The following is a 20,949-nucleotide window of genomic DNA, read 5'->3' on the forward strand; positions in this document are numbered from 1 at the left end:
GCTAAGACTTTAAACGGGCAACACCCTGAAACAAATTACTGCAGCAATAGCTAAGTATTCTGACCTGCACCTGGCTGTACTTACCTTTTCATGTCTGTGCAGTTGTGTCTTATGTGACAACAGCTCAGTCAGTATTTTATAGTGTCCTAGTAGGACTAACAAAGAGGTGCATGAGCCCTGTATTAGACTTCTATATGCCCCCTGTTCCTTACATAGTTTTTACTCTTAGATTCTGTACATATCACAAACAATGTTGGGCTATCCTCCATTGGACTTGGGAAGAAATCCCCCATGCATACACAGTTCAAGGGGGTCTGACTGCAGTGCACGAGGATGTGTGGCCACTACTATAGAGGTGTATAGAAGGCATGAACGGTTATACAGGCTCTATGCTCATGGCTTTGTGTTACTAATAGCAGGGTTCATCCTGTATTATTTCGTCATCTTCTACACTTAAAGGGGTACTCCGGTGGAATTTTTTTATTTTAAATCAACTGGTGCCAGAAAGTTAAACAGTTTTGTAAATTACTTATATTAAAAAATCTTAATCCTTTCTGTACTTATCAGCTGTTGTATGATCCACAGGAAGTTCTTTTCTTTTTGAATTTCCTTTCTGTCTGACCACAGTGCTCTCTGCTGACACCTCTGTCCATTTTAGGAACTGAGCAGGAAAGGTTTGCTATGGGGATTTGCTTCTACTCTGGATAGTTCCTGACATGGACAGAGGTGACAGCAGAGAGCACTGTGGTCAGACAGAACGGAAATTCAAAAAGAAAAGAACTTCCTGTGGAGCATACAACAACTGATAAGTACAGGAAGGATTAAGATTTTGTAATAGAAGTAATTTACAAATCTGTTTAACTTTCTGGCACCAGTTGATTAAAAAAAAAAAATAATGTTTTCCAGGGGAGTACCCCTTTATCCTGTGTTGCCAAAAAAAAGTCACAAACTTTTGTGCACAGTCCATTTGACTTTTTGACTGTAATTCCTTAGAGTTTTAGGAGCACCTGTTAGGACCCAGGAAAGGAGACTGCTCTAATCATAAGCCCCAGTAACAAGATGCATTTCCCTCTCCGATGCCTGTACAGTTGGTTCCACTGTCTGTCATACTACTTGAGATGCCAATGTGTATGAACTGTCCCATGAAATGAATGTAATCAGTTCTACAATCAGCTTTCCTCCAGTTCTTTTTCTACAGTACCAGAGATAAACGCAGCAGGGTGACACTCATATGTAAATGGAGCCTTTATCTACTTCTTGTCTGGTTATGTCTTTAGTAGGGTTTTGGTTTGTACTATTGATATCTTGTGTGTAACTTTTGACATCTTAGGCAGGGTTCACACTTCGTATTTATGTTTCCATTAAAGGGGTACTCCGATGAAAACCTTTTTTCTTTTAAATAAACTGGTGCCAGAAAGTTAAACATATTTGTAAATTACTTCTATTAAAAAATCTTAATCCTTCCAGTACTTATTAGCTGCTGAATGCTACAGAGGAAATTCCTTTCTTTTTGGAACACTGATGAGATCACGAGCACAGTGCTCTCTGCTGACATCTCTGTCCATTTTAGCAACCATGCATAGCAGATGTATGCTAAGGGCAGCATGGTGGCTTAGTGGTTAGTGCTGGGGCCTTGGGTTCAAATCCTACTAAGCACAACAATAAATAAAGACTTATTATTATTATAATAATGTCAGCAGAGAGCACTGTGCTCGTGATGTCACCAGAGAGCATTCCAAAAAGAAAAGAATTTACTCTGTAGTATTCAGCAGCTAATAAGTACAGGAAGGATTAAGATTTTTTAATAGAAGTAATATACAAATCTGTTTAACTTTCCGGAGCCAGTTGATTTAAAAGAAAAAAGGTTTTCACCGGAGTACCCCTTTAAACATACACATTTTTGTACTCCTAAAAAGGATAAAAATGTATATGTTAACGGAAGCTAAAACAGATTTCTGTCGTACAGCAGAATCCACACCCAATTTACTTACATTATAAACAAAACACAATACAGCATAAATGTTTATATTACATATGAATTTTATTTATATCTCTTGAGTTGGAAGAAGTAACCATTTTCGCAGGAAACGTTCACTGGGAATTTTGTTTCCATTTTATGAGTGGTAGGCGTGTGGTAGAAGTAGTACTTGTGAGATTGACCTCCCTGAGAAAGTTACAAGTCGCAAAAGAACACTTGGGGTCCTCCTGGGTCACATGCTCACTATTTCTCCCACATACTTGTCCCTTCTGGTCCTTGTCTGTCCCTCTCAGTAATGACAGTCTTAGGGGGGATTTCTGTACTCTTTGCAGTTAAGTACAGTAGTCCCTCAAGTTACAATATTAATTGGTTCCAGGACGACCATTGTATGTTGAAACCACTGTATGTTGAGACCAGAACTCTATGGAAACCTGGTAAGTGGTTCTGAAACCACCAAAATGTCATCTAAAAATAGGAAAAAGTGAGAATTCAAGAATAATAAGTAGATAACTAATGCAGATAAAGCAAATCCTTACATATAAAAGTAATAAAGATCTGCTGGGAGCTGTAAATCACTGTCTATTTCAGTGTTTCCCAACCAGGGCGCCTCCAGATGTTGCAAACCTACAACTCCCAGCATGCCCGGACAGCCGAAGTCTGTCTGGGCATGCTGGGAGTTGTAGTTTTGCAACAGCTGGAGGCACCCTGGTTGGGAAACACTGGTCTATGTAGAGGACAGAAGCTTCTTCAGGGTCCTGTACAGAACGCGCAATGTCCTAAAAAAAGGAAAATGGAGCCGCCCTCACCTTATGCCCAAAGGAGCAGCTAACCCTGGCAGAGGTAAAGAGTACAGAACATGTAATACCTCCCTGTACTGTAGAGGGCGCTACCAGACACCAGTCAGTGCATGCACTTTAGGAATACACGGGTTTTACCAGTGAAATATCCATTCTGATTGGTCGGTTCTTCCAGCCATTGACACGTTTCGCAAGATTCAATAGAATTGTATGTTGAGTCTGGTTTCAAGTTACAATGGTCCAGAAAAGACCATTGTATGTTGAAAGTATTGTATGTTGAAGCCATTGTAAGTTGAGGAATCACTGTATTGGGGCTTGGGCTACTTGCCACTGGACATAGCCAGTTATTGTATACTATCATCATAGACTATCGCTAGGTTTAATGCCTTGCTTTGTACTGACCTATTTGATTGCTTATTATTTCTTTTCGCTGCCAGCTATTTTCTTAGAGAGTGCTCTCTGTAACATACTGTTGATTCTTTGGTTATAGTTTCACAGAGGATATCATTATATGTTAGAGATAGTATATTGTACAATTTCCCTTTTTGTTGTTCAAGCATGTGATTCCTTGAGTTTTAGCCTTCTGTGCTCCCTTGATATACAGTATTTACATGATCTATCAAGCTTTTTAAGTGTTTTTAATCTGCACTGACCCTTTTTTTTAAATTTTATTTCAATAGTTGTTTTTGTACTATGGGTGTACGTCAGCTTTTGTCCTCATTTTTTTCAGTTTTTCTTATCTATGGTGGAGCCTCCTATTCCTTGTAATGGTTAATAACATCGTAAGAGAAGCAGAAGATGATCCAGCACTGGGTAAAAGCTGCAGCTTTATTAGGATCCGAATCCAACATACAAATTTGACACGATAAATCCGACACCCTCCCTCGTCATACGCGTTTCAAGCGCATGCGCGCTCTTCCTCAGTGAGGAAGAGCGCGCATGCGCTTGAAACGCGTATGATGAGGGAGGGTGTCGGTTTTATCGTGTCAAATTTGTATGTTGGATTCAGATCCTAATAAAGCTGCAGCTTTTACCCAGTGCTGGATCATCTTCTGCTTCTCTTACGATCCCATTAGCACCGAGCCAAGTGCGGACCCGTGCATGGGAACATTGGAGGTGAGCTGTACAACACATTTGTATTGTCTATGTTGAATGGTTAATAACACCCTTGTCACATTAGGCAGCAAATCTGACGAGGATTTAATTTCTGCTAAAAGACCTGACATGTCCTATCTGCTTTGACAACGATTTGATGAGTAATGATGAGGTTTTTACTCATACAATTATGCCGCCGGCACACTATGGATATTCTGTAGTGGATGTCAATGGGATTCCGCAGCACAATGCACACTATGGAATTTCAACGGCTAAATGGTATTTCTGCCGCTATAAGAATGACGATGTTCATTAGTTTGAAGGAATATTAACAGTAATGCATTGCCGGTTATGGGGACCTGGAATGCCCACACGGTCCTATCGCTGACTGTCCTCGGAATCTCTATCCGGAATTTATCCGGTTGGAGATTCTTTAGTGTGTATATACCGTTATTGAGCAAGGATTTCAGTAAATTACATGCAGTATTGTCTTTTGTGTGTTCTATTTTGCCAGGTGGGAAACAGCCAGTGGAATTGTTGGTCTGACCAGCTGCTGCCAAAGAATTTTAATATTTATTTTCCCACTTTGACGTTATTCCCATGGTTTGGGGGCTTTGCTGAAGTGTGTTGTCATGGCAACTTGGCTTTTCTTCCAGCAGCACACCCGCTGTCAGACATATAATGGTCTGATCAGCTATGCTACCTGATAGTTCATGACTTGTTTTTCTTCCCTTGCATACTAATACTGCCCATTCCCTTTAGTTTCTACCAAGAAGTTCATAGCTGTCTCAATGGGTAAACTTTCCCACAGCAAAGTTTTTGATCAGGGCTATTCTCTTGTTTGTTTATCCAAGACTTTGGTTTGTCTCTGTACTAGTTACCTTTTAGTATTTTGACATTAGTTCAGTAAGTGAAATCGTAGGCATTGTCTTCGTTACAATGTTTAGTTAATCATTGCACATGGAGAAATGACCAACTACTACCTGCTCAAACCTTTTTATTTCTAGGCTCAGCCACATTTCTATTACTTCTATATAACACACTAGCTGAGTACCCGGCGTGGCCCGGTTTTGCCTTCCTAATCCTTGTTGGGGAGGAACATAAAGCTTTTGACTTCATATCCCATCCTCATATATTGTTGTCATCCCTGTCCTCATGCCCCGTCCTCCTATCCCTACCTGTAATATGTGTACCAGGTATTGAAATATCTCCAATCGTATGGAAGTTATGTGGGAACATACATTTCCCATTGATTTGCATGGGACTTTAAACAAAATACCCTGACACTCACAAATGGGGATAGTTAAGGGTTAAATTAACTATCCTATATTTTAAGTGGACATATAAGTAACATGTGACCAAGTATTATCGAAATATCTCCAGCCGTTTGGAAGTTATGCAGTAACATATATTTCCCATTGACTTGTATGGGACTTTAAACATAAGCCCCGCCCCTGGCAAATGGGGGTGAGTAAGGGTTAAATCACCTATCCTATGTTTGTTGTTGACATATAAGTAACATGTGTGCCAAGTTTCATGTTAATATCTTTAGCTGTTTGGACGTGATGCTGGAACATACATACACACACACACACACACATTGAGTTTTATATATATAGATTAATATAACTAATTTGTAAGACATTTGCAGTGCAGAAACAAAGCTGTAGAGTATTTTCATGTTTCATAATAGTATAGTTGTGCAATGTCATATGCACGTTTAATCTATTAGTCAAGTGGAGTTGTGCATCTAGTGAACAGGAGTGGTCGAATTAATGTAGACTTTAGGAGCCATATTTGTGCAGGAACAATTTCAAATGTTTAATGGAATCTGTCAGCTCTATATCATGCTCAGAGTGGTGGACATGGACAGATAGCTGATAGGGAGATAAAACAAATGATACCGGTCTCTTAGCTGTTAGCAAAGTTATAAACTGTGCATGCTACAGCTCTTTCATTTGAGCTTGGAAGGGAAACATGATTTTTTTAACATTGCAAACAGGCTTTAGCTAAAAGACAGATTTTATTTAATTTATCTCACTGGCTCATCGGCTGTCTGCTGTCTGCCATAGAGCTGACAGATTCCCTTGTTGGCACTTGTATATTATAGGAGCACAGGATTTCTGGCCTCAGTACTCCTAGACATGAGTGACTGTGGTGGAGATGGGCATGCTTTGCAATCTATTGCCCAGTACTTCAAATCACCAAATGTTTAGTTAGTTACTTTAAAGGGGTACTCTGCCCCTAGACATCTTATTCCCCTTTCCAAAGGATAGGGAACAAAATGTCTGATCGTGGGGGACCTCGCAATCTCCCTGAAGCACTCAGCGTTTGTTTAGCGCCTCGGGTGCTGCGCCAGAGGCTCATGACGTCACGGCCACGACCCCTCAATGCAAGTCTATGGGAGGGGGAGTGACGGATGTCACGCCCCCTCCCATAGACTTGCATTGAGGGTGTGTGGTCATGACATCGCAAGCAGGGTGTGACCGTGACGTCACGAGCCTCCGGCCCCCATCGCCAGTCATCCGGCACAGTTCACTCCATGCACCGCATGTCTGGGTTAGTTAAACCATGCACATTAACCTATGCAATCTTTTTCTTTTTAGAGTCAAGCAATGAGAATTTGGACAATAGAATCCTTTATTACTTTTGAGTTAAAAATATAGACAGTGGATACCGGGGCTGTTTAGGTTCTCAAGAAGAGTTTCCTCTGGTTTTGGCTACACTGTGTGAGCAAGACCTAAAAATACAACAGGGCAGCTAAATAAAAACTGTCTAATTCATAGACATAATGGGGGACAGTTATAAAAGCTTGCTTATGTATGTTTTTTTAGTTTTATTTTGCGTAATGTTTTGCTTACGTACAACAAATTTATTAACAAGTCACACAGCCTTTATAAGTTTGTCGCACAGAAAACTGCCTAGTCGCATGTGCGACATTTGAGAGACAAATATAAGCAAAACAAATCTACTAAATGCTTTTATAAATGACCCCCTATAAGGGAGATTTATCCACATCTGTGTAGAGAAAGAGTGGTGCAGTTGCCATAACAACCTGTCAGACGGTGCAAGTACAAATTTTTTTTTCTCACACCATTCGCGATCCCAAAATAATGGGCTTCACACTGCGGGAGACAAACAGTAGTGTGAATGTAGCCTTAGTAGTTATTCGCTTATGTCTAACAAGTGACATCCAGACGTCCATTGACTGATATCTACTTGATGTTTGTTATTTTAAGTGCCTTGGTGTTGGGACAGATGTCTTTTAAACTTTGTTTCTGGTGGCCATCTACACTGCGCAAAAAAATAAAGGGAACACTTAATCAACACAATGTAACTCCAAGTCAATCACACTTCTGTGAAATCACACTGTCCACTCAGGAAGCAACACTGATTGACAATCAATTTTACATGCTGTTGTGCAAATGGAACAGACAACAGGTGGAAATTATAGGCACTTAGCAATACATGCCCAATACAGGAGTGGTTCTGCAGGTGGTGACCACAGACCACTTCTCAGTTCCTATGCTTCCTGGCTGATGTTTTGGTCACTTTTGAATGCTGGCGGTGCTTTCACTATAGTGGTAGCTCGATACGGAGTCTACAACCCACACAAGTGGCTCAGGTAGTGCAGCTCAACCAGGATGGCACATCAATGCGAGCTGGGGCAAGAAGGTTTGCTGTGTCTGTTAGCATAGTGTCCAGAGCATGGAGGCGCTACCAGGAGACAGGCATCAGGAGATGTGAAGGAGGCTGTAGGAGGGCAACAACTACGCAGCAGGACCACTACCTCCGCCTTGGTGCAAGGAGGAGCAGGAGGAGCACTGCCAGAGCCCTGCAAAATGACCTCCATCAGGCCACAAATGTGCATGTGTCCACTCAAATGGTCAGAAACAGACTCCATGAGGGTGGTATGAGGGCCTGTCGTCCACAGGTGGGGGTTGTGTTTACAGACCAACACCGTGCAGGTTGTTTAGCATGTGCCAGAGAACACCAAGATTAGCAAATTCACCACTGGCATCCTGTGCTCTTCACAGATGAAAGCAGGTTCCCGTTGAGCACGTGACAGAGTCTGGAGATGCCGTGGAGATCGTTCTGCTGCCTGCAACATCCTCCAGCATGACCGGTTTGGCAGTGGGTCAGTAATGGTGTGGAGTGGCACTTCTTTGGGGGGGCCACACAGCCCTTCATGTGCTTGCCAGAGGTAGCCTGACTGCCATTATGTACCGAGATGAGAACCTCAGACCCCTTGTCAGACCATATGCTGGTGCGGCTGGCCCTGGGTTCCTCTTAATGCAAGACAATGCTAGACTTTATGTAGCTGGAGGGTGTCAGCAGTTCCTGCAAGAGGAAGGCATTGATGCTATGGACTGACCTTCCCGTTCCCCAGACCTGAATCCGATTGAGCACATCTGGGACATCATGTCTTGCTCCATCCACCAACACCACATTGCACCACAGACTGTCCAGAAGTTAGCGGATGCTTTAGTCCAGGTCTGGGAGGACATCCCTCAGGAGACCATCCACCACCTTATCAGGAGCATGCCCAGTCGTTGTAGGGAGGTCATACGGGCACGTGGAGGCCACACACACTACTGAGTCTCTTTTTGATATTACATCAAAGTTGGATCAGCCTGTAGAGTGGTTTTCCACTTTGATTTTGAATGTGACTCCATATCCAGACCTCCATGGGTTGATAAATTTGCTTTCCAGTGATAATTTTTGTGTGATTTTGTTGTCACCACATTCAATGTAAAGATGAAAGTATTTCATACGATTAGTTCATTCATTCAGGTCTAGGATGTGTTATCTTAGTGTTCCATTAATTTTTTTGAGCATTGTATTTATAGACAGTCCTTTGACCTTATGTATTCACTGTAGAAATTTCCAGTCATGTCATTTTTTGTAAGATTGGGCAGTTCTAAGTTGGTAAGCTTTTAAAACAGAATTCACAAAATAATTGTTCAGCTGGCAGGGTCTTTCTCCTAAAAGGAACATAAAGTAGTTTGCCATTCTTTATGAACAATAAACTCTTATTTAAGACTACTACAGATTTGAATCTTTAGAAGCCGCAACTGGATACATTAAATGCAAATTACATGGAAACAATGTGGGGAATAAAGGCATGAATGCTTCATTACGAAGCATCACAGCTAATCATTTGGAAGGCAATTATGATCATTATTTGCACTCAATGTTATTGGTGTAGAAGCATTGGAGGGAACACAGTCTGGTATAGTGATTCACTGTTAGTACAAAAGCTGATGGATCAGATGGTAAACAAGCAGAAAAGTGTTGGTTGTATTCTTTGTGTGCTCAAATGAGGTGTAGGAGGCTTTCAAGAGATTCCTACTTGCAAATTGAGATTTTATTTTATCTTTTATACTTTCTAAAAAAAATTCTAAAAGTTATTTTAGGGTGCTTATCAGTGGGGCTCAGCTTATTATTTTTCCTGACAAAAAAGCCACTTGGGTAGAAGAAGGTTGCAATGAGAACAAGTTGCACAATTCTTGCAGTTTTGATTTGATCTCTTTGTAATCTTGATCACTGAATCCAAGGTAGAAACATACAACATAGATGAAAGTGCCATGTAGATTAAAGGGGTACTCCACCCCTAGACATCTTATCCCCTATCCAAAGGATAGGGGATAAGATGTCTGATGGCGGGGGTCCCGCTGCTGGGTACCCCCGCATTCTACCATGCGGCACCCACCTGTAACTGCTTCCAGATCCGCTGGAGGCCCTCAGGCTAATACCATCCCGACCACGAGAAGGGAAGATCGTGACGTCATGACAGCTGTCATGCCCCCTCCCATAGACTTGCATTGAGGGGGCGGGTGTGACGTCACACGGGGGCAGAGTCGTGACGTCACGATCTTCCCTTCTCGTGGTCGGGATGGTATTAGCCTGAGGGCCTCCAGCAGATCCGGAAGCCATTACAGGTGGGTGCCGCATGGGATTTCGCACCCCCACCTGGTCCTTTTCCCAGGTGAGGGGTTTGATTGTTTAGTTACATCAGTCAGGCTCTTTCTGCTTACAGACCTCCATTTAGTCCCTGAAGTAACTGGATTCAGTAATAGTTTGTTTTGATGGCAAGCATTGCATAGTGGTTGGGATTTCTCTATAGGGCCAGTTTGAACCTAAAGCTGTCATTGACTTCTTGGCACTGATCTCCCCAATCCCTATGGATATTGCTGATGACCTTGCCTGGGTACACCAATTTGTCCAACCTAGAACACTCTTTCATACTCGACCTGTTCTGTGTGTGTTGTAAATCACCCACCAATCTAATGCTTTCATCTTCTCTTCGTAAGCTCTAGAATTGTACAAAGGATAAATATTCCCAGTCCGTATACTCTGTTTTATTGCCTAGAATTTCATGTTTAATGCTGCACAGATTTGTAAAACAGTTTAAAGGATTCATGTTTTGTGTCAGACTAAATTTAGGTTTAATATATGCAGATTTCTGTTTGCGGATTCTTTTTTTCGTTTGGCTCAGTATTTTGAGCTTCTTTACTATGTTCATGCCGTTAGCTAAATGAGTGCATGTGTTCCCTAGGGGCTACTGGCGGAGGTCCAGAATGAGAACATTCAAGTGATTGTCTGTCTTGTTGAAATTTCCATGCCTCAGGAAGGGAGTCATCCTTCTTCTGCAAAGGTGTATTGATACTCAGACAGAAGCCTTATTTCTCTAACTTTGCATATCCAAATAGAACGAGTTTGATATTTTTACAAACATAAACTCTGAAACCAATTTAGTGTATAAATGAGGTTCATCTACATACAGTGTAGAGGAAAATTGTATGGGACCTTTCACTTGCTAAAATGTTCAGGTACCCTTTATACAGATTCTGCTATTACATGAGTTGTAATGGTTTTGATGGGTGCTAAAAAAAATCCTGTGTGCAACTGACCTATAGAGGGTTATTCATGTTTTTTTTTCTTCTTTATTTCATGTCATTGCTTTTTTTTTACATATAAAGAAAAAAGGGGGGCTCAGCTATACAATATACTGTGCGAGGGGTGCTAACCACATTGAACGAACCAAGCAACAAAGCGCAAACAGTCAATGTATCAAATGAAAGCACACCCAATCATGCCATACATATCAAATTAAGCAGTCTTTATTAAAGGCGCATACAAGTTGAAAATGAAAAAATGACAGACACATACATATAAAACCACTTAAAAAGGTCCACATTGAACCACACTACACAAATGAGACATGGTGAATGTCCCACTAGGGACTGGGACAAAATAATAACTGGATATTAACCCAAAATACAGAGTATGCAGGTATAGCGTAATCCTCCAAACACTGGATGCTGCGGTATAAAGTATGTAATAAATAAATAATCTCAAAAATTTAACCTGCCAGCAAAAAACACACAGCGAAATTATCATGCAATGCGTGATGTGGAGCTGAATAATAACAATGCTGCACCATCTAAAGATATAGACATGTGAAAAGCAAAACAATAATGAATCAGCTACCGCACACAAACACAAGGATAAGAGGAGGCAGACCCTGCAATAAACAGTTAGACAAAAATGTCACCCAATCCGTCCCAAGAACTCCACGCGTTCCATCACTGAGTGACTTCCAATGAGGACCTTTTTAAGTGGTTTTATATGTATGTGTCTGTCATTTTTTCATTTTCAACTTGTATGAGGACCTTAAGGACCGGGGGTTTTTCCGTTTTTGCACTTTTGTTTTTTGCTCCTTGCCTTTAAAAAATCATAACTCTTTTAATTTTGCACCTAAAAATCCATATGATTGCTTATTTTTTGCTCCCACCAATTCTACTTTGTAATGACGTCAGTCATTTTGCCCAAAAATCCACGGTGAAACGGAAAAAAAAATCATTGTGCGACAAAATTGAAAAAAAAACGCTGTTTTGTAAATTTTGGGGGCTTCCGTTTCTACATAGTACATTTTTCGGTAAAAATGACACCTTATCTTTATTCTGTAGGTCCATACGATTAAAATGATACCCTACTTATATAGGTTTGATTTTGTCGTACTTGCAGGAAAATTAATACGTTTAAAATTGTCATCTTCTGACCCATATAACTTTTTTATTTTTCCGCTTATGGGGCGGCATGAGGGCTCATTTTTTGTGCCGTGATCTGAAGTTTTTAACGGTACCATTTTTGCATTGATAGGACTTATTGATCGACATGATATGAAAAGTGACCAAGAATGCACTATTTTGGACTTTGGAATTTTTTTGTGCGTACGCCATTGATCGTGCGGTTTAATTAATGATATATTTTTTATAATTCGGACATTTCCGCACGCGGTGATACCATATATTTTTATTTTTATTTACACTGTGGTTTTTTTTTTTTATGGGAAAAGGGGGGTGATTCAAACTTTTAATAGGAGAGGGGTTAAATGATCTTTATTCACTTTTTTTTCCACTTTTCTTTTTGCAGTGTTATAGCTCCCATAGGGACCTATAACACTGCACACACTGATCTTTATCATTGATCACTGGTTTCTCATAGGAAACCTGTGATCGATGATTCTGCCGCTTGACTGCTCATGCCTGGATCTCAGGCACTGAGCAGTCATTCGGCGATCGGACAGCGAGGAGACATGTAGGGACCCTCCGGCTGTCCTGCAAGCTGTTCGGGATGCCGCTATTTCGTCGCGGCTATCCCGAACAGCCCACTGAGCTAACCAGCAGTTTTTACTTTCACTTTTAGCCGCGTGGCTCAGCTTTGAGCTATTATCGTCCGGGTCCCGGCTTCACTATGACGCCGGGCCCGCCGCGATATGATGCCGGGTCACCGTGTGACCCCGCGTTATATCACGGGAGCGGGACCAAGGACGTACTCATACGTCCTTGGTCCTTAAGGGGTTAATAAAGATTGCTTAATTTGATATGCATTGCATGATTGGGTGTGCTTTAATTTGATACATTGACTCTAGTTTTTTGCGCATTGCTTTTTTTTTTTTTACAGCCCATGTGGAGTATGTACAGAACATGGATCCAGTATTAGGATATGTTCACATGGTAAGACTGGCGGACATTGAAAGTTCCGACGGGTGCTATGACAGCTCGGAAATGCATTGTCTCATAGACTGTAGTGCATTTTCAAATGAAATCCACAGAAAGAATATACATGTCTACAGTGGGGATCAAAAGTTTGGGCACCCCAGTTAAAAATGTGTATTAAAAAAGCCAAGGAAAGATGGAAAAATCTCCAAAAGGCATCAAATTATAGATTAAACATTCTTATAATATGTCAACAAAAGTTAGATTTTATTTCCATCATTTACACTTTCAAAATAACAGGAAACAAAAAAATGGCATCTGCAAAAGTTTGGGCACCCTGCAGAATTTATAGCATGCACTGCCCCCTTTGCAAAGCTGAGACCTGCCAGTGTCATGGATTGTTCTCAATCATCATCTGGGAAGACCAGGTGATGTCAATTTCAAAGGTTTTAAATGCCCAGACTCATCTGACCTTGCCCCAGCAATCAGCACCATGGGTTCTTCTAAGCAGTTGTCTAGAAATCTGAAACTGAATATAGTTGACGCTCACAAAGCTGGAGAAGGCTATAAGAAGCAAAACGTTTTCAGATGTCAATATCCTCTGTTCGGAATGAAATGGCAGTCATCAGGAACAGTGGAAGTTAAAGCAAGATCTGGAAGACCAAGAAAAATATCAGACAGAACCACTCGCAGGATTATTCAAATTCCACGTTTGACTGGACAATCCCACCAGAAAAATATCTGGCAGACACTGGAGTTGTGGTTCACTATTCCACTATAAAGAGATACTTGTACAAATATGGTCTTCATGGAAGATTCATCAGAAGAAAACCTCTTCTGGAGAAGAAGGGGAACAGAATTTAATGAAAAGAACCTCTGTCCAGCTGTTAAGCATGGGGGTGGATCAATCATGCTTTGGGGTTGTATTGCAGCCAGTGGCACAGGGAACATCTCACGAGTAGAAGGAAAAATGGATTCAATAAAATTTTAGCTAATTTTGGATGCTAACTTGATGCCATTTGTGAAAAAGCTGAAGTTAAAGAGAGGATGGCTTCTGTAAATGGATAATGATCCTTAACACACCTCGAAATCCACGGGGGATTACATGAAGAGGCGTAAACTGAAGGTTTTGCCATGGCCTTCACAATCTCCTGACCTCAACATATTTGAAAATCTATAGATAGACCTTAAAAGAGCAGTGCATGACAGACAGCCCAGAAATCTCAAAGAACTGGAAGACTTTTGTAAGGAAGAATGGGCAAAGATACCTCAAACAAGAATTGAAAGACTCTTGGCTGGCTACAAAAAGCGTTTACAAGCTGTGATACTTGCCAAAGGGGGCAGTACAAGATATTAACTCTACAGGGTGCCCAAACTTTTGCAGACGCCATTTTTTTGTTTTCTGTTATTTTGAAAGCGTAAATGATGGAAATAAAATCTAACTTTTGTTGACATATTATAAGAATGTCTAATCTGTAATTTGATGCCTTTTGGAGATTTTTCCATCTTTCCTTGGCTTTTTTATGCACATTAATACAAATTTTTACCTGGGGTGCCCAAACTTTTGATCCCCACTGTATTCTTTCTGCGGACACCGGAATTTCCACAGCAGAAACCTCTTCCGTGGAAATTCCACCGTGTGCACAGTGCAGCAGAATCCCATTGAAATCAATATTGCACCATGTGAACATAATCTCACTCTTCTTGGTTATTTTAGTACACAAACAACATGTTTTTCAGTGTGTAAAATGTTTCAGTTTTTAACAGAGGGGATAAATTGTGTTTATATGGCCCCCCTTATGAAATCATGCTGATTTCAAAACAGTTTGCAATAATGAAGGGCTGCAACTAATGATTATTTTCAGAAACAATTAATGGAAATAAAATTGCGACTGTTGGCATAGGTCAATTGTTGATTGCTTTTTCTTCAGTTTTCTTTTGGGTTGTGATGTGACGAAAAAAAATATTCTGGCATTTGGTATTGCAGGATCAATAATGTCATATTTTAACCCCTTCCCTCCTCAGGATGTATGGGTATGTCCTGGGAAGAGGGAGGCCGCTACGGAACAGGATTGTGACTTGATTCCTCTCCATTACTGCACGGTTCCCGGCTGGAATCAACAGCCAGGGGCCACAGCTAATAGCCTACAGCCGCTGCAAGGCTATTAACCCTTTAGATCTCACAATTAAAGCTGATCGCGGGACCTAAAGCTGGCAACCCAATGTTGCCGGCTGGTTGCTAAGGGTGATTTGACCACCGCGGGGCTATCTCGCAGTCCCAATCACCTTAACTGATGGCCGGAGGGTCCCTACCTTCCTCTGTGCCGTCAGATCTGCTTTGGCAGGCTAGAGCAACAGATTACAGATAACACTGACCAATGCTGTGTGGTAGATCAGCATTGATCAGTGTTGGGAATCAAAAGATTCCATGTAATAGTCCCCTATGGACTAAAAATAAAAATTATAAAAAGTAATAAATGTGTATAACCTCTCCCCCTGAAAAAGTTTGAATTACCCCACTTTTCCCATTTTACAAATAAAATAATGTAATAAATGGCATAAACGTAAAAAAAAAATTACCAAAGTCCAGAATTGCTAAAGTTTTGATCACTTCATATTGCTGAAAAAACCCCCATAAAAAGTGATCAAAAAGTCCATTAAAAACAAAAATGGTACCATTAAAAACTACAGCTCACGGCGCAAAAAATGAGCTCTCATACAGCCCCATATGCGGAAAAATAAAAGTTATAGGTGTCAGAAGTGGACAATTTTAAGCCTGCTTATTTTCTTACAAAAAGTTTTTTAATATATTTTTTCACTGGCAAAATAAAACAAAACCTATATAAATTGGGTATTGTTGTAATCGTATGGACCTACAGAATAAAGATAATCCCTGTAACCGAAAAGTGCACTGCATTGAAAATAAAATTTTTTTCACCTTCACCATACATTTTGTGGTAAAATGAGTGATGTAATTGCAAATTACAATAAGTGCCGCAAACAACAAGCTCTATAAATAAAAAATTGGAAATTTAAAAGACCATAGGAGGAAAAAGTGAAAACGCAAAAAACTAAAATCACGTCATTAAGGGGATTAATAGTTAGGCCAATTCTGATATCAAATGTTTTTTTTTTTTGTTTTTTTTTTTGGAAAAAGGAAACGGGGGTGATTTGTTTTTTTTTATATGGGAGGAGTGCATTTATATTTTCGAAAACATTATTTTTTTTTACACTTTTTTTTGTACCTTTTGTTTATACAGATCATTGCAGTACATATGCACTGCATTAATCCATGTGATCTGCACTCTATTGATAGAGCCTTCCAGGTCCGTAGGCCATGTAAAGGATTCGGTCTGCCATGACAACAGATCCCATGCCCAATATACCAAAATGGGCAGCTGATTGGGACCAGCACCACCAGTGTCACTTAGATGTCGCTGTCAACTCTGACAGTGACATTTAAATGGTTAATAGTGCTGCTCCCTGCTGTGAGAGGACAGCAGTGTCACCGATGCTGTTCTCTCACAGTGGGACCCAGCAGGGAGCAGCAGTGGTGACGTCACTAAGCTCTGCCCATGCCTCAAGCTGCTGCTTCTCTCCGCCACGGAACGGGACAAGGTGAGTACCGTTGTCATGAGTGTCACCTGCACTATCTGTCGGTACCGACAGGTTAGTGCAGGTGACACTGGTGACAGATTTCCTTTAATGTTGCAGAATGTGGTATAGACAGTTATAGCAGTAAATAATGTATATTTACCACATCCTGGCCAGTGAATATTCAGCCAGACTCCCTCATACATATTTATTGCAGGGAATGATGTACTTCTGAAAGCTTCTAATAGGCCAGTGTATAGGCTCTATTATCTGTCATGTATTTGGCTGTATATTCACTGGGTATGAGGAGAACTGAGCAACTGATCATGCCTAACCAGAAGAGGAAACTGCCTTCAGGACGTAATCTGTGGCAACAAGCAAAAAACATGAGTGCATCCAGCCTGTGTTAGTAGGGCTGCCTTACATTTCACATAATTCATCAGTTTAGATCTATTTATTTCATGGAATAAACCCATTAAATTAATTGTAAATACAGACAAAATATAATAACATTTAAAAATTATATTTTCTATTAAACAATCCAGATTTTGTCTTAAAATAAAGTTGAAAAATACTTGTGACTTGTGAATGAGACCTTCCGCTCATAACACATTTTGTAATCGGGATCATAAATCAGTGTTAGGCTGCAGGCAGAACCTATTTGAGCAAAAATGAATTGTTCGGGGGTGGACTGCTTGCATTGTTTGCATAAGGTAATGTAGCCATCTGTAGATTATAAAGCGTGTTTTCTAATGTGATTTAGCTAGTTAGTGTTTATATGCACATATTAGAAAATAGTGTAATTATTTACAAGGTTTTCATGCTGCATTACCTGCATGTGATCACATCTGGAGTGCATATGTGGGCCCCAGTTTTCACCTCTATAACTAACACTCCTTCTTTGTCTTCAACTTCATATAGCTTGAATGAAGTTTGTCAGGCTTTCTGCAAATCACTGACCTTCATCAGGTTAATTGTATATTCTAGGTAGGATTCTCTCCTAGCTTTGGTGGTGTTCTTAAAGGAGTACTCCGGCGCTTAGACATCTTATCCCCTATCCAAAGTGATAGGGGATAAGATGTCATACCCCCTCAAATAGGCTTGCATTGAGGGGGCGGAGCGTGATGTCACACGGGGGTGGAGCCGTGACGTCACAAAACTCCGGCCCCGTGATCGGCAGTCATCAGACCCGGAGCGAGCATGCTCCCAAAGATCACAGGGGTCCCCAGCGGCGGGATCCTCGCAATCAGGCATCTTATCCCCTATCCTTTGGATAGGAGTTAAGATTTCTTAGCACCGGAGTACCCCTTTAATAACCTTGTTTTTTTTGTTTATGCAGTATGTTGTGGCTGTGATATAGTTTGCTGACTTTTTTTCCCTCCTTTAAATCTTGGGAAAAATGGCAAAAAAATGTGATGAATTTAACATAATAATACAAAAACACTTGCATTTCAACTGTTATGTAACACTTTAAAGACACCATAAAGGGTTAATCCGCCCCTAGACATCTTATCTCCTATCAAAAGGATAGGGGATAAGATGTCTGATCGCAGGGGTCCCGCAGCTGAAAACCCGCGCAATCTCTCCTGCAGCACCCTTGTCATCTGGTGCACGGAGCGAAGTTCTCTCTGTTCCTGATGACCGGCGATGCGGGGGCCGGAGGATCATGAAGTCATGGACCCACCCCCTCGTGATGTCATGCCCCGCCTCCTTAATGCAAGTCTATGGGAGGGGGTGTGGTGGACGTCATGAGGGGACGGGGCCGTGACGTCACGATCCTCCGGCCCCTGCATCGCCAGTCATCAGGCACGGAGCAAAGCTGCAGGAGAGATCTTGGGGGATCCCGGGACTCCCGCGATCTGAACTCATATTCCCTATCCTTTTGATAGGGAATAAGATGTCTGAGTCGGAGTACCCCTTTAAGGGTCACAAGTGCCGTATTTTGCTGCATATTTTCTTCAGCTAATTTTGCTACCCATTAACTTTAGAGGGTAGGAAAGCCCTAGGGAGTGTCCACAGAAAGATTGAGCATGCTTTCTGTGGATTCCGCACGGAATGCTTAGCCATCTATGCGATGACGCGTTCCTGTGCGGTCTTACTGCCGGCATGTGATCTCTACAGAGGTCATTGTGCAAGAAGGAAGATCTGTGAACATCATCGGTTGTGAATGGTGGATCCTGTGATATATATGTATGTGTTACCTTTCAATGTGATACTGCCTGTGTTAAAATGAATACTAATATACTGGTCTATCTTATGCACAGGATAAGAGGCATTGGATTTATAAAACATGGGGGAGACGGAGCAGCAGACAGCAGCCTCTCGGTTAGGTGCTCCAGAGAGTGCCGGGATCAGCACTTTAGAACATGGAACCAAGCCACCTCTGTCTCCACAAGGAAAATCTTTTCCATTCAAAGTCCAAATGTTGGATGACACACAGGAAACTATTGAAGCTCCGGTAAGGGTTGTAAATGGTTTATACGGTTTAATGTAACTGTTTGACTGAACTTTGATATAATATGCTGCTGTCATTATTACTCAAGTTATCAATACACTTGTACATAGAAATTGTTCCAGTGTGGCATAAGGTTTACTGGTTATTGTAATGAAATGCTATAGTTGTAACGTCTGCCAGTCAAACACTTGGGAACACATGGATCATTTACAAAAATTGGTTAAAAAAATACAGAAACAGTAAAAGGTACTACGTATATTGTCCATGTCCCCATATAGAGATGGTGGCTTACTGAGAATAGATTACACTCTATGAATCTGTATTACAGGGGTATTCTCATTGAAGGCATATCCACACAAAGGTCTGATAGATGTTGTTCCCATCTGAGATGAAAGTCCTTGAAAGCTGTTTACGTTACTCCCATTAAAGTTAATGGAAGTTACGCAAAATGCATAAAATAGCCCAATCTGCCGGTTTGCGGCTTCCCACAAGTGGCTTTGGGGGCCACTGATCTTGGGATAGGTGTGGGACCCTCATCTATCAGACAATTAATGTCAAGATGTGAACACCACTTCAAAAAAACTCTCTCTCGGTTGTAATTCACAAAGGCTGTGCAGGGATTCAAACAGCGCACTGATGAGTAGCACCCCAGTTTCTATATGTCTGTTCTCTTTCGTCTGTTCTGCTCAGATCTTTTTCTTCTCATTTCTCTGTGTAGGGAGTGAACAAAATGTGCTTAGAGAAGTTGCCACTCTTTTAACTGCTTGGACTTTTGTCCATAGCCGTCATACACACAGCAGAGCCATGTGCATAGAGCCTATACAAAACCCACTGCCCTCACTTGGTGTCATACCGGCTCTGTTGGATGCCATGTGTATGGAGCTATAGTATGTGCCCAGAGGGGAGACTATCAATATACATATTGCATATGATAGCGCATGCCTTCATTGCGTGCTTATGTATGGAGGTACAGCAAAGGTTCAATGTAGTAGAATAGAGGTCCTTCACAGTGTTAAGGTTCACACAGATTAACATTGAAAACAACGATAAGCGGAATCCAGCCAAAAAAAAAATGTGTGAAAATTCTTATTGATGAGTAGTATGCCTCACTGAGCATGACACGTAGACAAATTAGGTTAGCAGTATACATCTGAATACTAAATAATAAAACAGGCAGTATAAAAATAAAAAATATTTTTTTTAATGTATTTTTATGTACAATATGCTTCACCTACAACCATTATCTGTCTAGCCCCAGGAAATAAAAAAAATAAAAGGTAATTTTTAAGCAATGATTGGAGGTCTAGGAGGTGCTAGGAAAGGAACTGAGGCGTGAAAGAGCTTCACTTCTATCCTGATTATACCTCTTCAAGCCAGCAAAATGACTATTGATTTTTCACTGAGAGGTCAATGTATTAAAACTAGCAGGGCGTCCCAGACCATCCCTGCTCAACATATATAGTTATAAGAATAGCAAGTAGATTCCTTGGAAAGTTCCATAAAAATCCAGCTTTATTATTTAGAGAATATTCAAATCGCAAACAAAACAGATGTCCTGCAACAGACTGACGTGTTTCCAGTACTTATGTGCTCTTAGTCATAGACTATCACTTAGAGCACATAAGTGCTGGAAATGCGTTAGTCTGTTGTGTGACATATATGCAAGATACCATTTGGTTTACTGTTTTAATATTATGTAAATAAAGACACTGGATTTTGATGGAACCAAAGTATAGGGGATAAGATCTCTGATCACAGGGGTCCCGCTGCTGGGGACCCCTGTGATCTTGGCTGCGGCACCCCAGACATCCGGTGCACGGAGCGAACTTCGATGCAATGCGGGGCAGAGGCTCATGATGTTACGGTCACACCCCGCACATGATGTCACGGCCATGCCCCTTCAATGCAAATCTATGGGAGGGGGCGTGACAGCCACCTTGTCCCCTCCCATAGAATTGCATTGAGGGGGCGTGGCTGTGATGTGTCGAGCAGGGCGCTTCCGGGATGTCACGTGCCTCCAGTGCT

At 41.2% G+C, this 20,949-nt stretch overlaps 1 protein-coding gene across 5 annotated transcripts in view; it reads left to right on the forward strand.

Annotated features, from left to right (window-relative positions):
• FARP1 (FERM, ARH/RhoGEF and pleckstrin domain protein 1) overlaps window positions 1-20,949 on the forward strand; it is a 217,819-nt gene that overhangs the window by 17,220 nt on the left and 179,650 nt on the right. For all 5 annotated transcript variants that reach the window (XM_056555628.1, XM_056555629.1, XM_056555627.1 and 2 more), the window contains exon 2: window positions 18,734-18,927. In XM_056555628.1, coding sequence (XP_056411603.1) covers window positions 18,760-18,927 — 168 coding nt within the window. In that variant the 5' untranslated portion in view covers window positions 18,734-18,759. The remainder of the gene's footprint in view (window positions 1-18,733; window positions 18,928-20,949) is intronic.

Source organism: Hyla sarda, chromosome 2, assembly GCF_029499605.1.
Source record: "Hyla sarda isolate aHylSar1 chromosome 2, aHylSar1.hap1, whole genome shotgun sequence".
NCBI classification, from domain to species: Eukaryota; Metazoa; Chordata; class Amphibia; order Anura; family Hylidae; genus Hyla; species Hyla sarda.